The following is a 22,717-nucleotide window of genomic DNA, read 5'->3' as shown; positions in this document are numbered from 1 at the left end:
ATTTTTTCTGCAGCACCTGTGGAAGAGTCTGTCACTCTAGTATTGGCTTTTATAGCCACTCCAGGCGCTGCTCCACAAACCACTGACCACCTCCAGGCGCTTACCCATTGTCTCCCGAGACAAGGAGGCCAAAGAAGAAGATTGTGACTGTGTTCAAAACTCTTATTCAGTGCTGGAAGATTTCATGTTTGCAGTGCGGGATTGAGCAGTGAAGTGAAAGTTGAAGCTTTAATCTGAATAATACTTCACTCAACAATGGTACAAGTCCCACAAGCTTCTGTGAAGTATGTTTGGCAGATGATTGGAGAAGGGTGACATAATTTTAGGCTCAGATTTTAGGTGAGTCCCAATGTTACTGTGACAATGTATGTATAATATCACCAACTAATTTAGGCTCTACGCTCTGCTGTCCTGTTACAGTGACTCAGGCCCATTGAGAATTTCCAAGACACCGACACCACCGGAAGAACTGTCTCTGCCTGGTAGCCCTGTGACCAGCCCTAACCATACCTTGGCACCTTTGGCAGCATCACCAGCTCATACTCCGACTCGTCCCAAGTCACCATCTCAGGTAAAGTTTGAAACCAAAAGCAAAATACTGTGGTGCTGGATTCAGGCAAAGATCTGTTGCATTTATCAGCATAGACAAACTGAACATTTTCTTCTATACATGTATCATGTCCCCACATGCTGCACAGACTTTACACAACAGGCAGGTTTGAACTATTGGAAAATGCATTAAAGGGGTACACAAAATGAAGGTAAAAGTAATGGGAGAAAGAAAAACAAAATGCCCAAAAATTTGGAAAATACTGCAAATGCACAGCAGCTCACTTAGCCCCTGTATGACAAGTGCTTTGGGTGTGAGGCTCCAACAAATGTTAACACTCCATTTACACATCACAAATGCCTGTTGCCACTTTTCCATAACCTCTGGCCTGTATTCATGGGCACTGTGATTCTCTGCTGGATATGATGACAGCAATTGACCTTGCCCCTGTCCCCATTCATAAGGACTGGGCAATTTAAATAGTTGGTGCAGAGGAGCTGCACCTGCATGAGGCCAACTAGATGCCCAGCCTGACTGCAGGCTAGGGAATGGGAGCAGTGCAATGCTGTTCTGATGGAGGAGTGAGAAAGTGCCAGTGAATTATGGGCTTTAATTTTAAGGTAACCTATCCCCTCAATGACTGATATTTGGGAACTTTGAGGTCTTTGACAAGGCCCAGTACAGAACGTTTGTCAGCTTTCAGCTAGTGTGACTTCCACAGGGCCTCCAGATTGACTGGAACTCCCAGAGCTGTCTAAGAGCTCCCCCAGACAAGCTCCCAGCATTATATTTTAATGTGGGGAGAGGTGAGCAGGTAGAATATCCATTAGTGCTGTCCCCCAGCCAGAGTTTGGGCCATACTTTACACTGAGCAAAATCCCACCAGATCTGAGTTCCATCCGAAAATATGAACATAAACTATGCTTCCTTATGCCCCACTGAAATTTCAGAGACTCTGAAGGTGATTTTAATCCTCCCCATCCAATGGAAACTGGGCAGGTAGGCAGTTAAAATTGCACAGGTTGTTGATCTACGCAGGCATCCAACCAAGATTGGTGGGGTCCTTTTTAACATTTGCACATCAGTTCCTGATGGTGTCGTTAGGATCTGAAAGCAATTTTTACTAGGTGGCCTGATCAGGAAGCAGCAGTGAGGTTCCCACCAGGCCAACACAGTGAGGAAGTAGGTTGGAGATGGAAGAAGCTAGGAAAGGTGAATTTCAAATCCCACAAGTTGGCCCAGCAGACAATCCTGCCACCTGCTGTTGTCAGCTAGACTCCAGGCCACATGATTTCCCATTGCTTTCTGTCCAGGTGGGAAGTCAGCTGGTGTTATTTAAATGAGGCCAGGAATTTAAAATACCCCTGGCCTCATTTCTGGGGCAGTGGGTGAATTTCTGATTCACACTGCTGTTCACCCGCTCAAAACTGGCCCTCTGTTAAAATCGGGGGCTCCTGTGTCTCTCTGAAAGTATTGTCAGCTTTGTCAGAATTGCCTCTTCTTAAGGCCTATTCCACAATCCAGCACTCCAATAAAATTAAAGGACAGGAAATCCAGGACTTCAGTTTGCTGTTCCTCAAATGAACTTCCTGGGAGTGAGAGATTGTGGAATCTGCCCTCTTTGATGCTGTTATTTCTGTGTAAGACTTGTTTTCATAGCTCTCTCTTTTACTTCTCCTTTCTCCCTGCTGTGTCTAGCTGAGAAAAGGGCCTCCGGTCCCACCACCTCCAAAACTCACCCCAACAAAGGAGCTGCACCACGAAAACATTATCAACTTCTTCGAGGACAACTTTGTTCCCGAGATCAATGTCACCAGCCCGTCACAGGTCGGCTGACTTTACAACTACCCTCTTTACCCAGGCCTACCTAGGCTTATTTCATAGAAGACAAGTAGGACAAAGCTTATCACTGTTTCAATCACAGACAGGAAATGTAATCCCCATTTGCTTTTAGTAACTGTGCTTACTATTCACTGCGATAGTTGTATGAAAGAAAGAAGTTGCATTTACATAGAGCCTTTCATAACCGCTGAATGTCTCAAAGCACTTTACAGTTAATAAACTACTCTTCAAATGTAGTTACTGTTGTAATGTGGGGAGACATTGAGACATAGCCAGGACCCACAACAGTAATGAGAGAAATGGCCAGATACTTGTTTTGTGTGATGTTGATCGAAGGATAAATGTTGGCCAGGACGTCGGGGAGATCTTTCCCCTGCTCTTCGAATAGGGTCATAGGATCTTGAATGTCCACTTGAGGAAGCAGACAGGGCCTCAGTTTAATGCCTCAACCGTAAAGCAGCACTCTTTCGGAGCTGCACAGAAGTGTCAGCCTAGATTGTGTGCTCGTGTCTTTGGGCTAAAATCCTAGAACTCCCTACCTAGCAGCATTGTAGGAACTCCTTCACCATGTGGACTGCAGCTGTCAAAGAAGAAGACCCATGACCACCTTCTGTAGGGCAAGTAAAGATGGGTAATAAATGCTGGCCTTGTCTGCAACATCTACATCCTGAGAATGAATTGTTTTATGTCTTTTACATTGAGCTATCTTCTTCCTGGGTTGTGTACTTTTAGTTAAAGTTGCAGCATACTGTTTGTGAAGTACTTGCAGGTGGCTTACAGTCCCCTGTCCATTCAGCATTAGCCTAGATTTTCATGGTTAGTGTCCGAACATGGTGACTTTGTGTGCCAGGAACACCTATGGACTTGCACTACTCACGACTTTCAGTTCATTATAATAAATGAGTGGAAAATTGTGGGTAGTATATGCCATAGGGAGCCAACAGGCAAAACTCTTACTTACAGACTCTGAAGATGTAAATCTGGGCCATTCAGACTAAGTGAGGCAGTAATTCCCACAGATTTCTGAAAAGAATCATTTGTTGCTTAGTAGTACAGAACTTGAGTATTGCTGAAAACAGAGACATGGGGCTGAATTTTACGCTCCCCCCCAAAAAGCGGGTTGATGGCAGGGGGATGGGGTGCGTAAAATGGAGCGGGAGGCTCAGGGGACCCTTCCCGAGCCGCGCCCGCCTCCACCGCCACTTTATGCAGGACAGCAGTGGCGAAAAATGCCCTGCCTGCCTCAGGCCAATCAAGGCCCTTAAGTAGCCAGTTAACAGCCACTTAAGGGCCTCTGCCCGCTGCCACAATACAAAAGAAACATTATGGTGTTTAGATCTCAATCCAGGACATTTATTTGAAAATCATCTCAATAAGTGTGAGAATTTAACCAATTACAGTTACGTTGTTTCTACCAGTTTAATGGCCTCTCAGTGTTTGCAGCTCGGAGCTATTACTGTTTTCAAAATTTGTGTTGTTTAAAACTGTGTTTCTCAGAATGCGGGATAGACTTTAAGAACTAGCGCTCTGGGAACAAAGATTCATTGGCAGAACTGCATGTGGAGAAGTCAGTGATGAGGGCCATTCTACTTACAAATTAACGCTCAAGGCATAATCCTTTGCGCAACAGATGCGCACACTGGGACTTCGACAGTTGGCACTAATTTCTGTCCTGTCGGCCTTTGACGAGTCTCAAAAAGCAGCTTAACTCATTATTAGCCCTTGCCAAAGTCTAAAAGGCAAAATACTGAGGAAACAGGCAAGAATGAAAGATGTAGGTGTGACTCAGCAGTCAAGTGGTAGAACAGCTCAGCCTTGATCCCTTCTTTGATGGATACTGAAGTTGATGTGCTGTTGCAAGGGGTTGCTGTATGAGACTGGGGAGGCTGATCTCAGTGGTACTCAATCCATCTCCATAGGTCAGCATTACAGCTTACCAACAAGGAGGTGCAGCCAGGTTTCAGGCTACAGTTGATTACTATCATTAGATGTGCCAGCAATGTGCTGCATGATAGCTGCAGGTCTCCTTGTAGCAGATGACACATCTCTACATCTGGCTCTCTGCTGACCCAGACCCTAGGAAGTCTATTCCTCAGGCCATTGTCAGGTAAAAGGGTCAGGGTCTGCAGATATGGTTGGTGGCATCTCGGTAAGTGCGACTAATCAAGGTACTCTGGCTGTTAATCACCTTGACCTGCTAGGCCTGAGGTGATCCTCAAGGAGGACACAGAGATCACAAACCAATTGGCTCAATAGATGCAGCCTCCTGCAGCACTGATGTTGTGACATTTCCAGGGAGCTTATTCTTTGTTGGTACACTCTGCTGTGAGGGTATCACTTTCATTGTCTCCCAGCCCCTCATTCCTCTTCTCTGCATCCTGCATGGTCAGGGCTCTGCATCTGCTGCTGAGACTGTTCCTCATCACGCCTCGTTTCTAATTCAGAGTAGCTAATCCCCGTTTGTGTGAATGGCCTTGCTTACCTTTAGCTGAACTATCACAGCCTCCTGGCGCCCCTCGCCCCCTCCGCTATGCCCCCGTGATCCCTGAAGTCTCACTCCACCCCATCCCACAAACTATCCCAGTGCTCACTAATTAAACTCTCAGGGAACACTGCTAACGCAATACAGTCATAGAGTGATAGACAATAGTCAATAGCCACTGTGTGACAATGAATGAGGTGACCGCTGTGCCTTCTCCCACTTATACGGTGTTCTGACTAACACCTGCACCCACATTGGCTCCCTGCTGCAATGCCACCTACTCCTCATGGAAGAACTGGAGACCTTCCATGTTTCCCATGCCTCCTCTCAAAGTTTGCAAACTGCCCTTCCACAAGCTGACAGTTAGCTATCTGCATGCCAAATTACAGTCTCGCCATTTTTGGGCATCTTGCCGCTTCCCGACTCCATTTCAAAAGTTGCAGTGCGTCAGAACCACACTGGGGAACAGTCGTGCTCTTGGCAGTGTGACTTTTCAGGCCCACCCACCTCAGTTCCTGCCTCCGCGCCCTACACAAATTCTGCCCAAGATGTTTGGTATTTGACTGGCCACTAATGTTAATAACACTGCTTTTGTAGGAGAAGACAGCACATAACAAGAGGGAGAGGACACCAATGGGAGGAAATCCAGCATGGCTATGTCCTCTCTCGAAGGAAGAGGTCCTGTTCGAGGAAATGTTCTGCCATGTTTCCCTCATATTCTATATTATGACCACCAAGGTGTAGAATAAAAGCCTGTAAACGAGAGCACGGCTTCTTCCCACTGCGTTTCGCACCATTCACATAGTGTAAAGGCTGAACTTGAGGGCTGCCCGTCTGGTCCACGCTTCCACTGTTTGCAATCGCTAGAAAGGGGCCAGAAACCTTTGAATAGCCAGGACCTGTGCAACATGGTTCAGGAGCACAAACTCAAGGAGGAGGTGGAACATTTCTCAAACAGGATGGAAGGTGGATCAAGGTCAGTGCAGCATCTCTATGGCATGCAGAAGTATCACTACTCACCTTGAAGATGAGACCCAATCAAGGGAGCGAAGGAGGGTGGAAACTTCGGCTGACAGCTCTAGTTGAAGTGCTAGCACTGGCAGAAGAGCGATGAGTTGAATGGCCTCCTTCTGAGGTGTGAATTCCAGAAAATTGTACATTTAAGGCTTCAAAACTGAAAGTAAGCCCTTGTTATACTTCATTTTTCAAACAAAAGTGTACCCCTGCAACCTCTGGCAAGATACACTGAGCAGATGGCATGCTGCTGGACTCCTGGCTGTGCCATCTTCATTATAACAGCTGCAGGTGCCCAGAAACCCAAAATATAACAAGGGCATTAAATGGATGCCAAAAGTCCTGCAGCTACATGTCAAAAGCACTCTGCAATGGTTCTGGCTATGACCTTATTCGGGGAACTGGGCCTTGAGTTTTCTCTGTCAGTGTAGTCCAGACTACAGTGGCTCAAGGCAGGACTCAAAATGATGGGCAGATTTTTATCTGGCTACCAGGAGTGGGATTGGAGCCATAAATCGGGGTGGATGCGCTCACCTGGAAACCCAACTTTGTGACGTCTGTTCTGGATTTTGTCAGTGGCGGGAAAGCTCCAAGGTGGCGTTGCCACCACAACACAGCTGGACTGCAATTTGAATTGGTGAACAGCTAGTTAGAATGCATTTGCATTGCATTGAAGCCAATTTTATAGGGACTTCCAATTTATTCAACAGCGCATGGTGATCATGTGCCTTCAGATCCCCAGCCGTTTAAAGGTGGCAGCACCGAGCCTCAGTGCTGCCGCGGAAAGGCAGCCATGATGAACAGTGGATAGGGCAAGAGGGAGGAGTGGATGCCATTGTCGGCCTGCGGTGCTGGGCTCTCTGCAAGAGTGGGTGCAGTCTGGGGTGCTGGGCTCTCTACAAAGGTGGGTGCAGTCTCAGATACTGGTCTCTTTGCAAGGGTGGGCGCTGAGGGGCATTAGCACATCTTCAGAGGAGAGTAGCAAAGGGAAGGTCCCAAGGCAAGATAGTTTCTCCAAAGACAGCGCACGGGGAGGGCAGAAACTAGCTGGCATGGGTCTCATGCGCCCAGTCTTTGTGCACCCCCGTGCTGCACAGCAGTGCCTCAAGGGAGGGCCATAATCCAGCTGAGCATGCCAGTGAAGCTCCAATATTTGAACAGCAGCAGCCATCCATGCCAAGAAGGGCCTATCTGCTCTAGAGAGTGTACCGGACTTGGCTCAACTACCTGCAAATGTCTGAGCGGCAGTCTCAGTGAAGACTATGTCCCTCCAGGGAGGCCATCGCTGCAGGATGAGCTGTGACCCATGGGCTTCGGAGGACACCCAATGCCTGTGGCCCTGAAGATCACATTAACACTCAACTTTTACATATCTGCCTCTTTCCAGGTATCCACAGGGGATGTGTGTAGGATCACCCAGGCATCAGCTCATTGCTGCATCAAGGAGGTGACCATTGTCCTGTTCAAGAGGGCCTGCGACTATGTGGCATACCGGACCAACCCTGATAGTCAAGCTGAGAGGGTCATTGGCTTTGGGGCTATCGCTGGATTCCCCCAGGTGCAAAGTGTCATTGACTGCACGTATGTGGCCAACAAGGCTCCCATAGAGCAGCCAGCCACCTTCATCAGCAGGGAGCTTCCATTCCATCAACATGCAACTGGTCTTCGACCATCGGAAGCACATCCTGCAGGTGTGTGCCTGCTTCCTGGGAAGCAGCCACAATGCCTACATACTTCGAGAGTCCCACCCAGGTACCAAAGCTTTTCAGGCACCCCCCGCTCGCCTTCTGATGGATGGATTCTCGGGGACAAGGGCTACCCATTGAAAACAATGACTACTCACACCTGTGAGGAACCCTTGCACTGCACCAGAGGAGAGGTACAACACTTGCCACGGCTCCACCTGAGCAACCATCGAACAGGCCATTGGGCTGCTGAAGATGAGATTTTGGTGCCTCGATCAATCTGGTGGAGCCCTGCAGTATGCCCCAGCGAGGGTCTCGCGTATGGTGGTGGTCTGCTGTGCTTTGCACAATCTAACACTGCAGAGGGGGAGGCCTTGCATGAAGAGGACATGACTGAGCTATATTCCTCAACTGTTGAGGAGGATGTGGAGCAGGCTACTGAGCAGGCAGCACTGGATCTTGATTCCCTTGCACTGGAGGCCAGGGCCATTGAGAGATGTGCAAGGGAGGCACGGGACAATCTCAAACAAAGCCCAGTTCCCACCACCATGATTGGCTCACAAAGCGAACATAATAATGACTCACCTCACTGTATTCCACCTGTCATACTCCAGTGCCTAGCGCAGAGATTTACCACACACTCTGAGATGCTGAGCAAACGTGGCCTGTGCCTTGACTAGCAGCCCATTGAGTGAGCAAGGGTGAAGGCTGCATCTGACAAGGCAACAATGAAAACATGAATCATTTACAGCAATGATTCTGACCTCCATTTATTTACACAATTGGAGCAACCAATGACAAGGCCTTAATTAATAAACCCCTGAAACCCCAAGTGGGTCTAAGTGCTCTTCTTTATATACTTTCTTGTGTCGTGGCTACTGAGCTGGCAGAGAGGCTGAGGAGCTGCTGTCCACACTCGGAGTGCCCTGAGGGGAGACCCCAAATGAGAAGGTCAGCCTCTCCTCCTCCCTTTCAAGGCTCACTTTTACCTCCCTGCTCAACAGAAACAGGCAAGGACCTGGAGAAGACCCCAGGTGCCTCGTCCTTCTCTCACCTTGCTACAGCTGCATCGAGCTCATGACCGAGGTGATGATGTGCAGGTCGGCTTGCATCTGTGGGATCTGGCTTTCCATAATAGTCACCAACCTCTCGATGGAGGAAGCCATGCACTCACATGCCTGAGACATAGCAGCATGTGGAAAGAGGGACACAGTTAGACCTCATACGGAGAACAACAGGGCACTTCAAGTAGTGGCAGCCCCTCGTCCCCTGATAGGGTCTCCCAAATGACTCTTCCTCAATCCGCTCTCAGGGGATGTAATGGGGGTGAGCTCTGAAAGGAGGCGACCTGTGGCTGAAACAATGTGCTGATACCTCACCCACTTTCCTTTGTGGTCACTCCCTCCCCATGTAGCATTCCCTCCGCATAGCCAAGCCCCAAAGAGAAGAGAGGTATGGAGGATATCATTGACCCTCTTGGGGCATTGGACCCAGTTCGAGGGTGACTCACAGCTGCTGATCTCCTCTGCGATCTCCATCCAGGTTTGCTTGGTCAGGTGAGAGGGTCTCTTCTTGCCATCCCTTGGAAAGAGGATCTCCTGTGCTTCCCTTATAGCCTGGATGAGAAACTCCAAGGAAGCATTGCTAAACCATGGGGTCAGCCAGTGTCTTGCCTCAGACATGGTCCCAGTTCACTCCCAGTCTGTCCGTTGGGTTCTCAGTCCTGCACAGGGGGTCCAGCAGCAACAGCAGTGGGGGGCGTGGTTGATGGGGGTCCAGCAGTATTAGCAGTAGTAAAGGGGAGTCCAGCAATATCAGCAGCAGTAGAGGGGAGTCCAGCAATATCAGCAGCAGTAGAGGGGGGTCCAGCAATATCAGCAGCAGTAGAGGGGGGTCCAGCAGTATCAGCAGCGGTAGAGGGGGGTCCAGCAGTATCAGCAGCGGTAGAGGGGGGTCCAGCAGTATCAGCAGCGGTAGAGGGGGGTCCAGCAGTATCAGCAGCTGTAGAGGGGAGTCCAGCAGTATCAGCAGCTGTAGAGGGGAGTCCAGCAGTATCAGCAGTGGTAGAGGGGGGTCCAGCAGTATCAGCAGCGGTATAGGGGAGTCCAGCAGTATCAGCAGCTGTAGAGGGGAGTCCAGCAGTATCAGCAGCTGTAGAGGGGAGTCCAGCAGTATCAGCAGCGGTAGAGGGGGGTCCAGTAGCAACAGCAGTGGGAGGGAGAGAGATGTCCAACAGCACTCCAGAGTCACTGCATCAATGAAAGGCAACAGTACAAGCAGGGATGGCAGCGCTTTAAGGATGGTGCCAGCAGCTGTGTTTTCATCAGCTGACACTATCATCAACACCTCGTAATCCACCCCCATCCTGCAATAGGATGGGCCCTGCACCTTGGTGGTTGTGGTAATTGGCCGGCTGCTGCGTGACTTGTGGTGATGATACCCGCTTCCAGTGCCACTACTGGGACACACCCTGGGCCAACAAAATTCAGCCCGAGTGTGCTGTTAGCACCCAGTTGTCAAAATCTGCTTATCAGTATATCTTTAAATGCAGATTTGGATAGGTGCAGAGAGCACATTAGTGGTGGGAGTGGGAAGTTGACTGTGTGAAATTTGAAGAGATGGGACAATGAAAGGGGAGTATCACAAATGGGTTAGAATACTCTTACCTTCCGGGAGCGGAGCAGAGAGTCTGGGGCGGACCTGTGGGGAGAACGCCGGGAGCGGAGCCTATAAATCAACCCTGAGGATCGAGGCCCAGTCTCTTACCTTCCGGGAGTGGAGCAGAGAGGAGAGCAGTTGAACCTCTTCCAGCGCGCCGGAGTTTTGAAAAAAAAAGGGGCAAACAGTGACGTCAGAGGAGAGCTGCAAGGTGATTGGTTGGTGAGTAGCAGCTGTTAAAATATCTTTAAAAAAAGGGGAAAGTTTTTTTTGTTGGATAAAAAACCTCTGGTGATAAGGTGAGTACTACTAAAGTGTTTTTTTTAAGGACTTTAGATTGAAGTGGGTAGAACAAGGCCCCTAGTGTAATTAGTAAATTTTAATTAAGGGAGTTAGAAATTAACCTAAGGGTAAGTCATGGCAGGAGAGCTCAGCCCTGTGATATGCTCCTCCTGCGCTATGTGGGAAATCAGGGATACTTCCAGTGTCCCTGGTGACCATGTGTACAGGAAGTGTATCCATCTGCAGCTACTGGCTACCCGCATTACGGAGCTGGAGCTGCGGGTGGATTCACTGTGGAGCATCCGCGATGCTGAGAACATCGTGGATAGCACGTTTAGTGAGGTGGTCACACTGCAGGTAATGGCTGCAGAGGCAGAGAAGAGATGGGTGACCACCAGACGGACTAATAGGCTCAGGCAGGTAGTGCAGGAGTCCCCTGTGGCCATCCCCCTCTCAAACAGATATACCGCTTTGGATACTGTTGGGGGGATGACCTCCCAGGGGAAAGCAGCAACAGCCAAGTCTGTGGCACCACGGAGGGCTCTGCTGCACAGCAGGGAAGGAAAAGGGTTGGAAGAACTATAATGATAGGGGATTCTATCGTAAGGGGTGCAGATAGGCATTTCTGTGGCCACAAATGAGACTCCAGAATGGTCTGTTGCCTCCCTGGTGCTAGGGTCAAGGATGTCTTGGAGCGGCTGCAGGACATTCTGAAAGGGGAGGGTGAGCAGCCAGAAGTCATGGTTTGTATTGGTACTAACGACATAGGCAGGAAGAGAGATGAGGTCCTGCAAAGTGAATATAGGGAGTTAGGCAGAAGGTTAAAAAGCAGGACCTCTAGGGTTGTAATCTCAGGATTATTCCCTGTGCCATGTGCTAGTGAGGGTAGGAATTGGAGGATTAGGCAATTGAATGCGTGGTTGAAGAGCTGGTGTAGGCGGGAGGGCTTCAGCTACTTGGATCATTGGGATCTCTTCTGGTGCAGAGGTAACCTGTACAAGAAGGACGGGTTGCATCTAAATTGGAGGGGGACCAATATCCTTGCAGGGAGGTTTGCTAGTACTACTCGGGAGGGTTTAAACTAGTCTTGGGTGGGACCCAAAGTAGTAGTCTCACAGATGAGATAGTTGAGGCAAATGTAGAGGTTAAAGCAAGCAAGTCCAGTATGCAGGGGCAGGACAGGGAGCATGGAAGGTTTGGTAGGCTAAACTGCATTTACTTTAATGCAAGAAGCCTTACAGGTAAGGCAGATGAACTCAGAGCATGGATCGGTACATGGGATTGTGATGTTATAGCTATTACGGAAACGTGGTTGAGGGATGGGCAGGACTGGCAGCTCAATGTTCCGGGGTACCGATCCTTCCGGCGTGACAGAGGTGGAGGTAAGAGAGGAGGGGGAGTTGCGCTATTAGTTAGTTAGTTAGTGATACAGCACTGAAACAGGCCCTTCGGCCCACCGAGTCTGTGCCGACCATCAACCACCCATTTATACTAATCCTACACTAATCCCATATTCCTACCACATCCCCACCTGTCCCTATATTTCCCTACCACCTACCTATACTAGGGGCAATTTATAATGGCCAATTTACCTATCAACCTGCAAGTCTTTTGGCATATGGGAGGAAACCGGAGCACCCGGAGGAAACCCACGCAGACACAGGGAGAACTTGCAAACTCCACACAGGAAGTACCCAGAATTGAACCCGGGTCGCTGGAGCTGTGAGGCTGCAGTGCTAACCACTGCGCCACTGTGCCGCCCTAATTTAGGGAGGACATCACGGCAGTACTTAGAGAGGATATCCCGGGGGGAATGTCCAGCGAGGCCATATGGGTAGAACTTAGAAATAAGAAAGGGGTGATCACTTTGATGGGATTATACTATAGGCCCCCCCAATAGACAGAGGGAAGTGGAGGAGCATATATGTAGGGAATTCACAGATAGGTGTAGGAATTATAGGGTTGTAATAGTAGATGATTTTAACTTCCCTAATATTGACTGGGACTGCCTTAGTGCTAAGGGATCAGATGGGGAGGAATTTGTTAAGTGTGACCAGGATAGTTTTCTGAAGCAGTATGTGGATGGCCCTACTAAAGAAGGGGCTACACTCGACCTCCTCTTAGGAAATGAGGATGGGCAGGTGGTTGATGTGTCAGTGGGGGAGCACTTTGGGACCAGTGACCATAACTCTATTAGCTTCAAGATAGTTATGGAAAAGGATAGGACTGGTCCTCAGGTTGAAGTTCTAAATTGGGGGAAGGCTAATTTCGATGGCATCAGACAGGAACTCTCAAAAGTTGAATGGGAGAGGCTGTTTACAGGTAAAGGGACGTCTGGCAAGTGGGACGCTTTTAAAAGTGAGATAGGAAGAGTTCAGGGCCAGCACATTCCTGTTAAATGGAAGGGCAAGGCTGGCAAGTTTAGGAAACTTGGTTGACGAGGGATATTGAGGGTCTGGTCAGGACAAAGAAGGAGGCGTATGTCAGGTATAGGCAGCTGGGATCGAGCGAGTCCCTCGAGGAGTATAGGGGATGTAGGACTACACTTAAGAAGGAAATTAGGGGGCGAAAAGGGGCCATGAGATTTCCCTGGCAGATAAGATCAAGGAGAATCCTAAAAGATTCTATAAGTATATTAAGAGTAAAAGGGTAGCTAGAGAGAGAGTAGGTCCCCTTAAGGATCAGTGTAGCAATCTATGTGTGGAGCCACGGGAAATGGGCAAGGTATTAAATGAATATTTCTCGTCCCTATTTACTGTGGAGAAGGTCATGGAAGCTAATGAGTTCAAGGGAGGGAACACCGATATCCTGGAGCATATCAACATTACAAAGGAGGAGGTGTTGGAGGTTTTGAAGTGCATTAAGGTGGATTCCCAGGGCCTGACCAGACGTATCTTAGGATGCTATGGGAAGCAAGAGAGGAGATTGCCGGGGCCCTGGCAGAGATTTTTGTATCATCGTTAGCCACGGGTGAGGTACCAGAAGACAGGAGGATAGCTAATGTTGTGCCTTTATTTAAGAAGGGCAGCAGGGATAAGCCAGGGAACTACAGGCCGGTGAGCCTTACTTCAGTGGTGGGAAAGTTATTGGAAGGGATTCTGAGAGACAGGATTTATATGCATCTGGTAAGGCATGGTCTGATTAGGGATAGTCAGCATGGCTTTGTGCATGGGAAATCATGTCTCACGAATTTGATTGAGTTTTTCGAGGAGGTGACCAAGAGGATTGACGAGGGCAGGGCGATGGACTGTGTCTACATGGACGTTCGCAAGGCCTTTGACAAGGTCCCACATGGTAGGCTGGTCCAGAAGGTTTGAACACATGGGATGCAGGGTGAGCTAGCAAATTGGATACAAAGTTGGCTTGGTGATGGGAGGCAGAGGGTGGTAGTGGAGGGTTGTTTTTCAGAATGGAGGCCGGTGGCCAGTGGTGTGCCACAGGGATCGGTGCTGGGCCCTCTGTTGTTTGTCATATATATTAATGACTTGGATGCGAATGTAAGGGGCATGATTAGTAAGTTTGCAGATGACACCAAAATTGGTGGTATAGTGGACAGTGAAGAAGGTTGTCTAAGGTTACAACAGAATATAGATCAACTGGGAAAGTGGGCAAGGGAGTGCAAATGGAATTTAATGCAGACAAGTGTGAAGTGATGCATTTTGGGAAGTTAAACCAGGGCAGGACATATACCGTGAATGGCAGGGCCCTGGGGAGTGTTGTTGAGCAGAGAGACCTTGGTGTGCAAGTAGATAGTTCCCTGAAAGTGGCAACACAGGTAGACAGGATGGTGGAGAAGGCGTATGGCATGCTTGCCTTCATCGGCTGAGGCATTGAGTACAAAGGTTGGGACGTCATGTTACAGTTGTACATAACGTTGGTTAGGCTGCACTTGGAGTACTGTGTGCAGTTCTGGTCACCGCACTATAGGAAAGATGTGATTAAGCTAGAGAGGGTGCAGAAAAGATTCACAAGGATGTTGCCTGGTTTGGAGGGCTTGAGTTATAAAGAGAGATTGGATAGGCTCGGTCTGTTTTCCCTGGAGCAAAGGAGGCTGAGAGGGGACATGATAGAGGTATATAAAATTATGAGAGGCATAGATAGGGTAGATAGCCAGAGTCTGTTTCCCATGGTAGGGGTGACTAAAACTAGAGGGCATAGATTTAAGGTGAGAGGGAGGAGGTTTAAAGGGGATCAAAGGGGTAAATTTTTCACACAAAGGATATTGGGTATCTGGAATGAGCTGCCTGAGGAGGTGGTGGAGGCAGGAACAGTAGCAACATTTAAGAGGCATCTGGACAGGTATTTGAATGAGCAAGGCATAGAGGGATATGGAATTAATGCAGGCAGGTGGGATTAGTATAGATCGGCATTATGGTCGGCAAGGACGCGGTGGGCCAAATGGCCTGTTTCTATACTGTACGACTCTGTGACTCTATCACTCTGAAAGTCTTTGAAGAGTCTCAAAAATCACCTTAACTCAGTATTAGCCCTTGCCAAAGTCGACAAGGCAAAATACTGAGGAAACAGGCAAGAATGAAAGCTGTAGTGTGACTCTGTAGTCAAGTGGTAGAACAGCTCGGCCATGATCCCTTCTTTGATGGATACTGAAGTTGAGGTGCTGCTGCAAGAGGTTGTTGTATGAGGCTGGGGAGGCTGATTTCAGTGGTACTCAAGCCATCTCCATAGGTCAACATTGCAGCTTACCAACAAGGAGGTGCAGCCAGGTTTCAGGCTACAGTTGATTACTATCATTAGATGTGCCAGCCCTGTATTGCATGATAGCTTCAGGTCATAGAGTCTTAGAGTTATACAGCACAAAAACAGGCCCTTCGGCCCATCATGTCTGTGCTGGCCATCAAGCACCTAAGTATTGTAATCCCATTTTCCAGCACTTGGCCCGTAGCCTTGTATGCTACGGCATTTCAAGTGCTCATCGAAATACTTCTTAAATGTTGTGAGGGTTCCTGCCTCTACCACATCTTCAGGCTGTGCATTCCAGATTCCAACCACCCTCTGGGTGAAAAAATCTTTCCTCAAATCCCCTTTAAACCTCCTGCACCTTACCTTAAATCTATGCCCCTTAGTTATTACCCCCTCCACTAAGGGAAAATGTTTCTTCCTATCTAACCTATTAATGTCCCCCTTAATTTTGTATACCTCAATCATGTCCCCCCTCAACCTTCTCTGCTCTAAGGAAAACAACCCTAGCCTTTTCAGTCTCTCTTCCTAGCTGAAATGCTCCAGCCCAGGCAACATCCTGGTGAATCTCCTCTGCACCCTCTCCAGTGCAATCACATCCTTCCTATAGTGTGGTGCCCAGAACTGTACACAGTACTCCAGCTGTGGCCTAACTATCGTTTTATACAAGTCTCCTTGTAACAGATGACACATCTCTGCATCTGGCCATCTGCTGACCGAGACCCTGGAAAGACAGTTCCTAGGTCATTGTCAAGTAAGAGGGCCAGGGCCTGCAGTATGCTTGGTGACATCTCGGTGAGTGCGACTAATCAAGGTAGTCTGGCTATTAATTACATTGGCATGCCTTCTTTCATGCAGTGCCACCAGATACTGTAAATGGGATGCTTATAATGAAGATCCAACAATGGTTCACATATTTTTGTGGTACCGCTGGGTCTGCTGTCCCAGCTTCCTTTAGGGATAGGAGGCTTCACCTGCACAAATCATCTGCCAAAGTGAGATATGTTCACCTCTGTCTGCAGTTATGGTTAGGTATCATCAGGTGGGCACAGAGAAGCTCTTGTGCAGCTTAGCCTGCCTGACATCCCTCCTTTAGTCCCCTTCATCTTACAAATACTCAGACAGGGTAATTCTGAAGAAGTCTGGTTTCTGGAGATTGGGAAGACCATTGGTGCCAGTAATGTGTGAGGAGCAAAAATAACATAATTTAGCACAAATAGTACAACGGGTCAAGAACTTACATGCCAGCAGAAAGAAAAAAGTTGTGAAACATTGGTAAGAAATAAAAACACTTATCTTAACATATCTGTGTCCTTTCCACAACCTTCCATATATTGATCACTGCCCAGCAACTCTGGTCACCTGTTTACATGGACATAATTTAAATCGTAGAATCATAGGTCCATTGTGCCCATATAGGCTCTTTGGTAGAACTATTTCCCCACAGCCTTAAAAATGTTTCCCTTTCAAGTATTTATCCAAATCCCCTTTGAAAGGTATTACTGAATCTGCTTCCATCACCCTTTCAGGTTGTGTATTTCAGATCATAACAACTCACTGCATAAAAAAAGTCTCCTTGTCTCGCCTCTGGTTATTTTGCCAATTACCTTAAATCTCTCTCCTCTAGTTACTGACCCATCTACCACTGAAAACAGTTTCTCCTTAGTTACTGTATCAAAACCCTTCATACTTTTGAACACCTGTATCAAATCTCCCCTTAACCTTTTCTGCTTTAAGGAGATCAATCCCAGTCTCTCCTGTCTCTCCAGATAACGGAAATCCCTCATCCCTGGTACCCTCTCCAAGGCCTTGGCATCCTTCCTAAGTATGGTGCCCAGAACTGGACACAGTACTCTAATAGGGGCCTAACCAGTGCTTTTATAAAAGTTGAGTATAACTTCCTTGCTTTCATACTCTATGGGGAAAATTTAACTAGGAAAAATGGGTGGGTTTGGGTCAAGTGATATGTTGAAATGTTAAAAATCTCAAATCTGAACCCAATCCACCTCAAACCCAATAGCTTCCTCTTTTAACAGAGGCAGATGGAGATCGGGCAACCAAGCGACACCCAGGAGGCGGGCCGCTTATCTAAATGATTTAATAAGGCTGCGTGCCTCAGATTTTGCCCTCATTTTAAATATTATGCTGGTTGACTGGTCTTTGAAGACCACCCATTGCTCATTTACTGTTTTACCCGCCAATCTTTGATTTCAATCCACCGGGGCCAGGTGGCCTTTTCAACTCACTGAAATTAGCCCTCCTCCAGTTGATTATTTTCACATTTTATTTTTCCTGGTCTTTTCCCCAACTGCTCTAAACCTAATAATATTGTGATCACTGTTTCCCGCATATTCTCCCAATGAAACATGCTCCATTTGCCCCATTTCATTCCCCAGAACAAGATCCATTATTGCATCCTTGCTCATTGGGCTGGAAACACAAAGATCGTGAAAGTTTTCTTGTATACATTTCTCCCCAACTTTGCCATTTATACTTTTATTATTCCAGTTATACTAGGATAATTGAAGTCTCCCATTATTACTACTCTAAAGTTCATGCATCTTTCTGCATTTTGACTGCAGATTTGCTCTTCTATCTCTTTCCCACTATTTGGTGGCCTGTAGTATACACTCAACAGCATAATAGATCCTGTATTGTTCCTTAATTCAAACCAAATCAAATCTGACTTTGAACCATCAAGTACATCATCCCTTTCTAGTGCTGTAACAGTATCATTGATCAATACTGTCAACACCCCTCCTTATTTCCTTCCCAATCTTTCCTGAGTAAATTGTAGCCGGGAATATTAAGTGCCCCTTCCTTCTCTTGTTTGAACCAGGTCTCCATTATTACCACAATATCATAATCCCATGTGGCTACTTATGCCTGCAACCCACCAACCTTAATTACCATGTTCATGCACTCTAAACTCTCCCCCACAGCACAAGTTAAATTCCTATGACAGGAATAAGTCACCTTTGGAACCATTTCTGTTGGAACATAAGAACATAACATAAGAACTAGGAGCAGGAGTAGGCAATTCAGCCCATCGAGCCTGTTCTGCCATTCAATACGATCATGTTTGATCTCATCTTGGCCTCAACTTCACTTTGCTGCCCATTCTCCATTACCCTTCAACCCATTTCTAATTAAAAATCTGCCTATCTCCTTCTTAAATTTACCCAATGTCCCGGCATCCACCGCACTCTGGGGTAGTGAATTCCACAGACTCACAACCCTTTGAGAGAAGTAATTTCTCCTCATCTCTGTTTTAAATCTGCTACCACTTATCCTAAAACTATGACCTCTCGTTCTAGATTGCCCAACAAGAGGAAACATCCTCTCTATGTCTACTTTGTCAATCCCCTTAATCATCCTATATACCTCAATTAGATCTCCTCTCATTCTTCTAAACTCCAGAGAGTAAAGGCCTAAACTGCTCAATCTCTTTTCGTAAGACAAGCCCCCCATCCCTGGAATCAATCTAGTGAACCTCCTCTGAACTGCCTCCAATGCAACTACATCCTTTCTCAAGTAAGGGGACCAAAACTGTACGCAATACTCCAGGTGCGGTCTCACCAATGCCTTGTACAGTTGCAGCAACACTTCCCTACTTTTATACTCTATTCCTTTAGCAATAAATGTCAAAATTCCATTTGCCTTCCTTATCACCTGCTGTACCTGCAAACTAGTTTTCTGCAATTCATGCACGAGGACACCCAGATCCCTCTGCACCAAAGCACTCTGAAGTTTCTCTCCATTTAGATAATAATTTGCCTTTCTGTTCTTCCGACCAAAATGGATAACCTCACACTTATCCACGTTAAAATCCATCTGCCAAATTTTGGCCCATTTATCTAATATATCCATATCCATTTGTAACTGTCTTATTTCTTTATTGCAACTCACTGTCCCAGCTATTTTAGTGTCATCTGCAAATTTGGCTATAGTACCTTCTATCCCTGCATCCAAGTCATTTATATAAATTGTAAATAGTTGGGGCCCAAGGACTGAACCCTGTGGCACCCCACTAGTTACATCTTGCCAACCAGAAAAAGACCCATTTATCCCGACTCTCTGTTTTCTGTTGGTTAGCCAATCCTCTATCCAAGCTAATAAATTGCTCCTAACCCCACCTTGTGTATTAACTCTTTTGTGTGGCACCTTATCAAATGCCTTCCGGAAGTCCAGATAAACTACATCTACAGGATCCCCATTATCCACTTTGCTTGTTCCAGCTTCAAAGAACTCTAGCAAATTCGTCAAACATGACTTACCCTTCATAAAACCATGCTGACTCTGATGGATTGCCTTTTGACTTTCTAAATGTCCCGTTATTACTTCCTTAATAATGGATTCTAACAATTTCCCAACGACAGATGTTAAACTAACTGGAACATAGGAATTGCTACATGAGATAAGAACAATCTCCATCTGGTTCACTGTCTACCATCTTGGTAGTCGCATTATACAATGAAAATTGAATTTTTGGACACAGTTCTGTAATAGAGATGTGCTATTTAATAAAAATCTTGCATTTATATAGTGTCTTTCCTGACCTCAGGATGGTCCAAAGTGCTTCACAGCCAATTAAGTACTTTTAGAAGCATGGTCACTGTTGTAATGTAGGGAATTGCGGCAGACAATTTGCACATAGCAAGGTCTGACAAATAGCAATGAGGTAAATAACTAGATAATCTGTGTGAATAGTTAGTTGAGGGATGAATGTTGGATAAACACTTTAAGAATTCCCCTGCACTTTTCTCAATCGTGCGATGGGATCTCTTACATCCACCTGAGAGGGAACATAGGAACAGGAGTAGACATTCAGCCTGTTGAGCCTACTCCGCTATTCAGTTAGATCATGTCTGATCATCTACCTCAATGCCACTTTCCCGTGCTATCCCCATTTCCCTTGATGTCATTAGTACCTAGAAATCTATCAATTTCTGTCATGCTCAATGATTGAGCTTCCACAGCCCTCTGGGGTAGGACGGTACCTCAGTTTAATGTTTCAGTTTAAAGAACTAATTGTCTGCTTTTACATTTTTGGTGCCAAGCCTTGCCCATCCTGAGAAGATAATTAGGGAATCGCAGAGCCTTAGCCCTTGATTTTTTCATCTATTATAAGAAAATCAGGGGCTGGTCTGTGTGATTTGCCAAGAGCCGCTCCCAGCTGTTGAGGCTGATCATACAATAGACAGATTAAACTCCAATGTTGCAGCACTTTAAACAGAGGATTTGAACAGATGGAAGGCAGATGCCCAGTGGAAAGGTAGTAACGCAGGCTGTCGCTAGGCAACCATAATCACTGGATGCCACGGAGCAAGTTGAGAAATTCCAACAGAAATACAGGCACAAACTTCAAACTTTGAGGCACCAGCCGTTGTGAATATTGACAAAATCTAGTGTTTTGAATGGATCCAAAATAATTGTAGATTGATATAAAAAGCATTGATGTTGCTCGTCTTGAAAACATCAGCACTTCCAGTTATTCTGGGTCTTACTCCTACCTTTGTTGCTGTAATAAATGAAACATTTGGTTGATCAAAAGACAATATTCAGCTGGAACACACTATCACAAGTTGTTGAGTTGAATCGCATAGATTCATTTAAAGGAAAGCTGGATAGTAGATGAGGAAGAAAGGAATAGCAGGATATGCTGATAGGGTGAGATGAAGTGAGGTGAGAGGGGGCTCAGGTGGAGCATAAATGACAGCATAGACCCACTCGGCCAATGGCTGTGCTGTACATTCTATGCATTTCTATGTATCTATTAAAGGATGTTATTATTTCTGGAATGTGACGTTGCTTTGTTTTGGCAGAAGCAACTACTTTTGTTAATTAGACTAAGTAGGTTATCTATCCTTTCTCCTTAGGCCCTGACATGCTGTGGATCCTTCTTTGCTGTACCAGAATTATCTCAACAGGTAAATAGCAGTGATCTGCAGTCACTGTTTGTTTCATTAAGTGCCCAATATTAATTTTCCCTCATATCTAAATTGGTTTTTTAAAATTAATTTTATTCACTATTCCACCCCTTCAATTTATGTAACATAGAAACATAGAAGCATAGAAAAATAGCAGCAGGAGTAGGCCATTCGGCCCTTCAAGCCTGCTGCGCCATTCAATACGATCATGGCTGATCATCCAAACTCAGTATCCTGTTCCCACGTTCTCCCCTTGATCCCATTAGCCCTGAGAACTATATCTAACTCTTTCTTGAATATATTTAATGATTTGGCCTCAACTGCTTTCTGTGGTAGAGAATTCCACAGGTTCACCACTCTCTGGGTGAAGAAATCCCTCCTCATCTCAGTCCTAAATGGCTTACCCCTTATCCTTAGACTGTGATCCCTGGTCCTGGACTCTCCCGCCATCGGGAACATTCCTTCCTGCATCTAGTCTGTCCAGTCCTGTTAGAATTTTGTAGGTTTCTATGAGATCCCTTCTCATTCTTCTAAACTCTAGCAAATACAAGCCTAATTGACCCAATCTCTCTTCATACGTCAGTCCTGCCATCCCAGGAATCAGTCTGGTGAACCTTCGCTGCACTCCCTCCATAGCAAGAACATCCTTCCTCCGATAAGGAGACCAAAACTGCGCACAAAACTCCAGATGTGGTCTCACCAAGGCCTTGTATAATTGCAGCAATACATCCTTGCTCCTGTACTCGAATCCTCTCGCTATGAAGGCCAACATACCATTTGCCTTCTTAACTGCTTGCTGCACCTGCATGCTTACTTTCAGCGAATGGTGCATGAGGACACCCAGGTCTCGCTGCACCTCCCCCTTTCCCAATCTATCGCCATTCAGATAATAATCTGCCTTCCTGTTTTTGCCACCAAAGTGGATAACCTTACATTTATCCACATTATACTGCATCTGCCATGTATTTGCCCACTCACTCAACCTGTCCAAATCACACTAGAGCTTCTCTGCATCCTCCTCACAGCTCACACTCCCACCCAGCTTTGTGTCTTATGCAAACATGGACATAACAATCCAACATAGATAATCATTTGCATGTCTGACTGTTCCATACTCTGAAAACACATCTTAGATACATACCTTCCCATTCCCGAATAGCTAGTATATCAATGATTGCACTTGGATTGGAGTCAGGGGAAAAATCTCTATGGAAGGGTCTCGATGATTTCTGTTCGCTCAAAGGATACAAACAAAGCTTGATGTTCCATACTGAGCCCTAGGGACAACAGCTACAGAATCCAGTACACTCTCAATGCTTTCTCTCATAAATTATCCTGTTCAAGTTCCTGCAGATTATTAGCTCAGCTCAATTGGGAGCACTCTCATCTCTGAGCTAGAGGGCCAAGCTTACCTTCAGACTAGACTATTTCAATGCTACCCTGGCTGAATGCTGATCTTCCACTCTCCAGTCACTTAAGCTCATTTAACACTCTGCTGCCCACATCCTAACTCGCAGAAAGTCATGTTCATCCCTGTGCTCACTGACCTACATTGGATCCTAGTTCTCAAACGTTT

General features: G+C 46.6%; 1 protein-coding gene across 1 annotated transcript in view; it reads left to right on the top strand.

Moving 5' to 3' along the window:
* LOC137370283 (uncharacterized) overlaps positions 1 to 22,717 on the top strand; it is a 325,483-nt gene that overhangs the window by 188,995 nt on the left and 113,771 nt on the right. The window contains exons 10-12 of the mRNA XM_068032661.1: positions 421 to 571; positions 2,249 to 2,377; positions 21,091 to 21,141. Of these exons, the coding sequence (XP_067888762.1) occupies positions 421 to 571; positions 2,249 to 2,377; positions 21,091 to 21,141 (331 nt within the window). The remainder of the gene's footprint in view (positions 1 to 420; positions 572 to 2,248; positions 2,378 to 21,090; positions 21,142 to 22,717) is intronic.

Source organism: Heterodontus francisci, chromosome 5, assembly GCF_036365525.1.
Source record: "Heterodontus francisci isolate sHetFra1 chromosome 5, sHetFra1.hap1, whole genome shotgun sequence".
Taxonomy (NCBI): domain Eukaryota; kingdom Metazoa; phylum Chordata; class Chondrichthyes; order Heterodontiformes; family Heterodontidae; genus Heterodontus; species Heterodontus francisci.
Note: the sequence above shows the minus strand (reverse complement) of the source record. Positions and strands in the feature narration are given on the sequence as shown.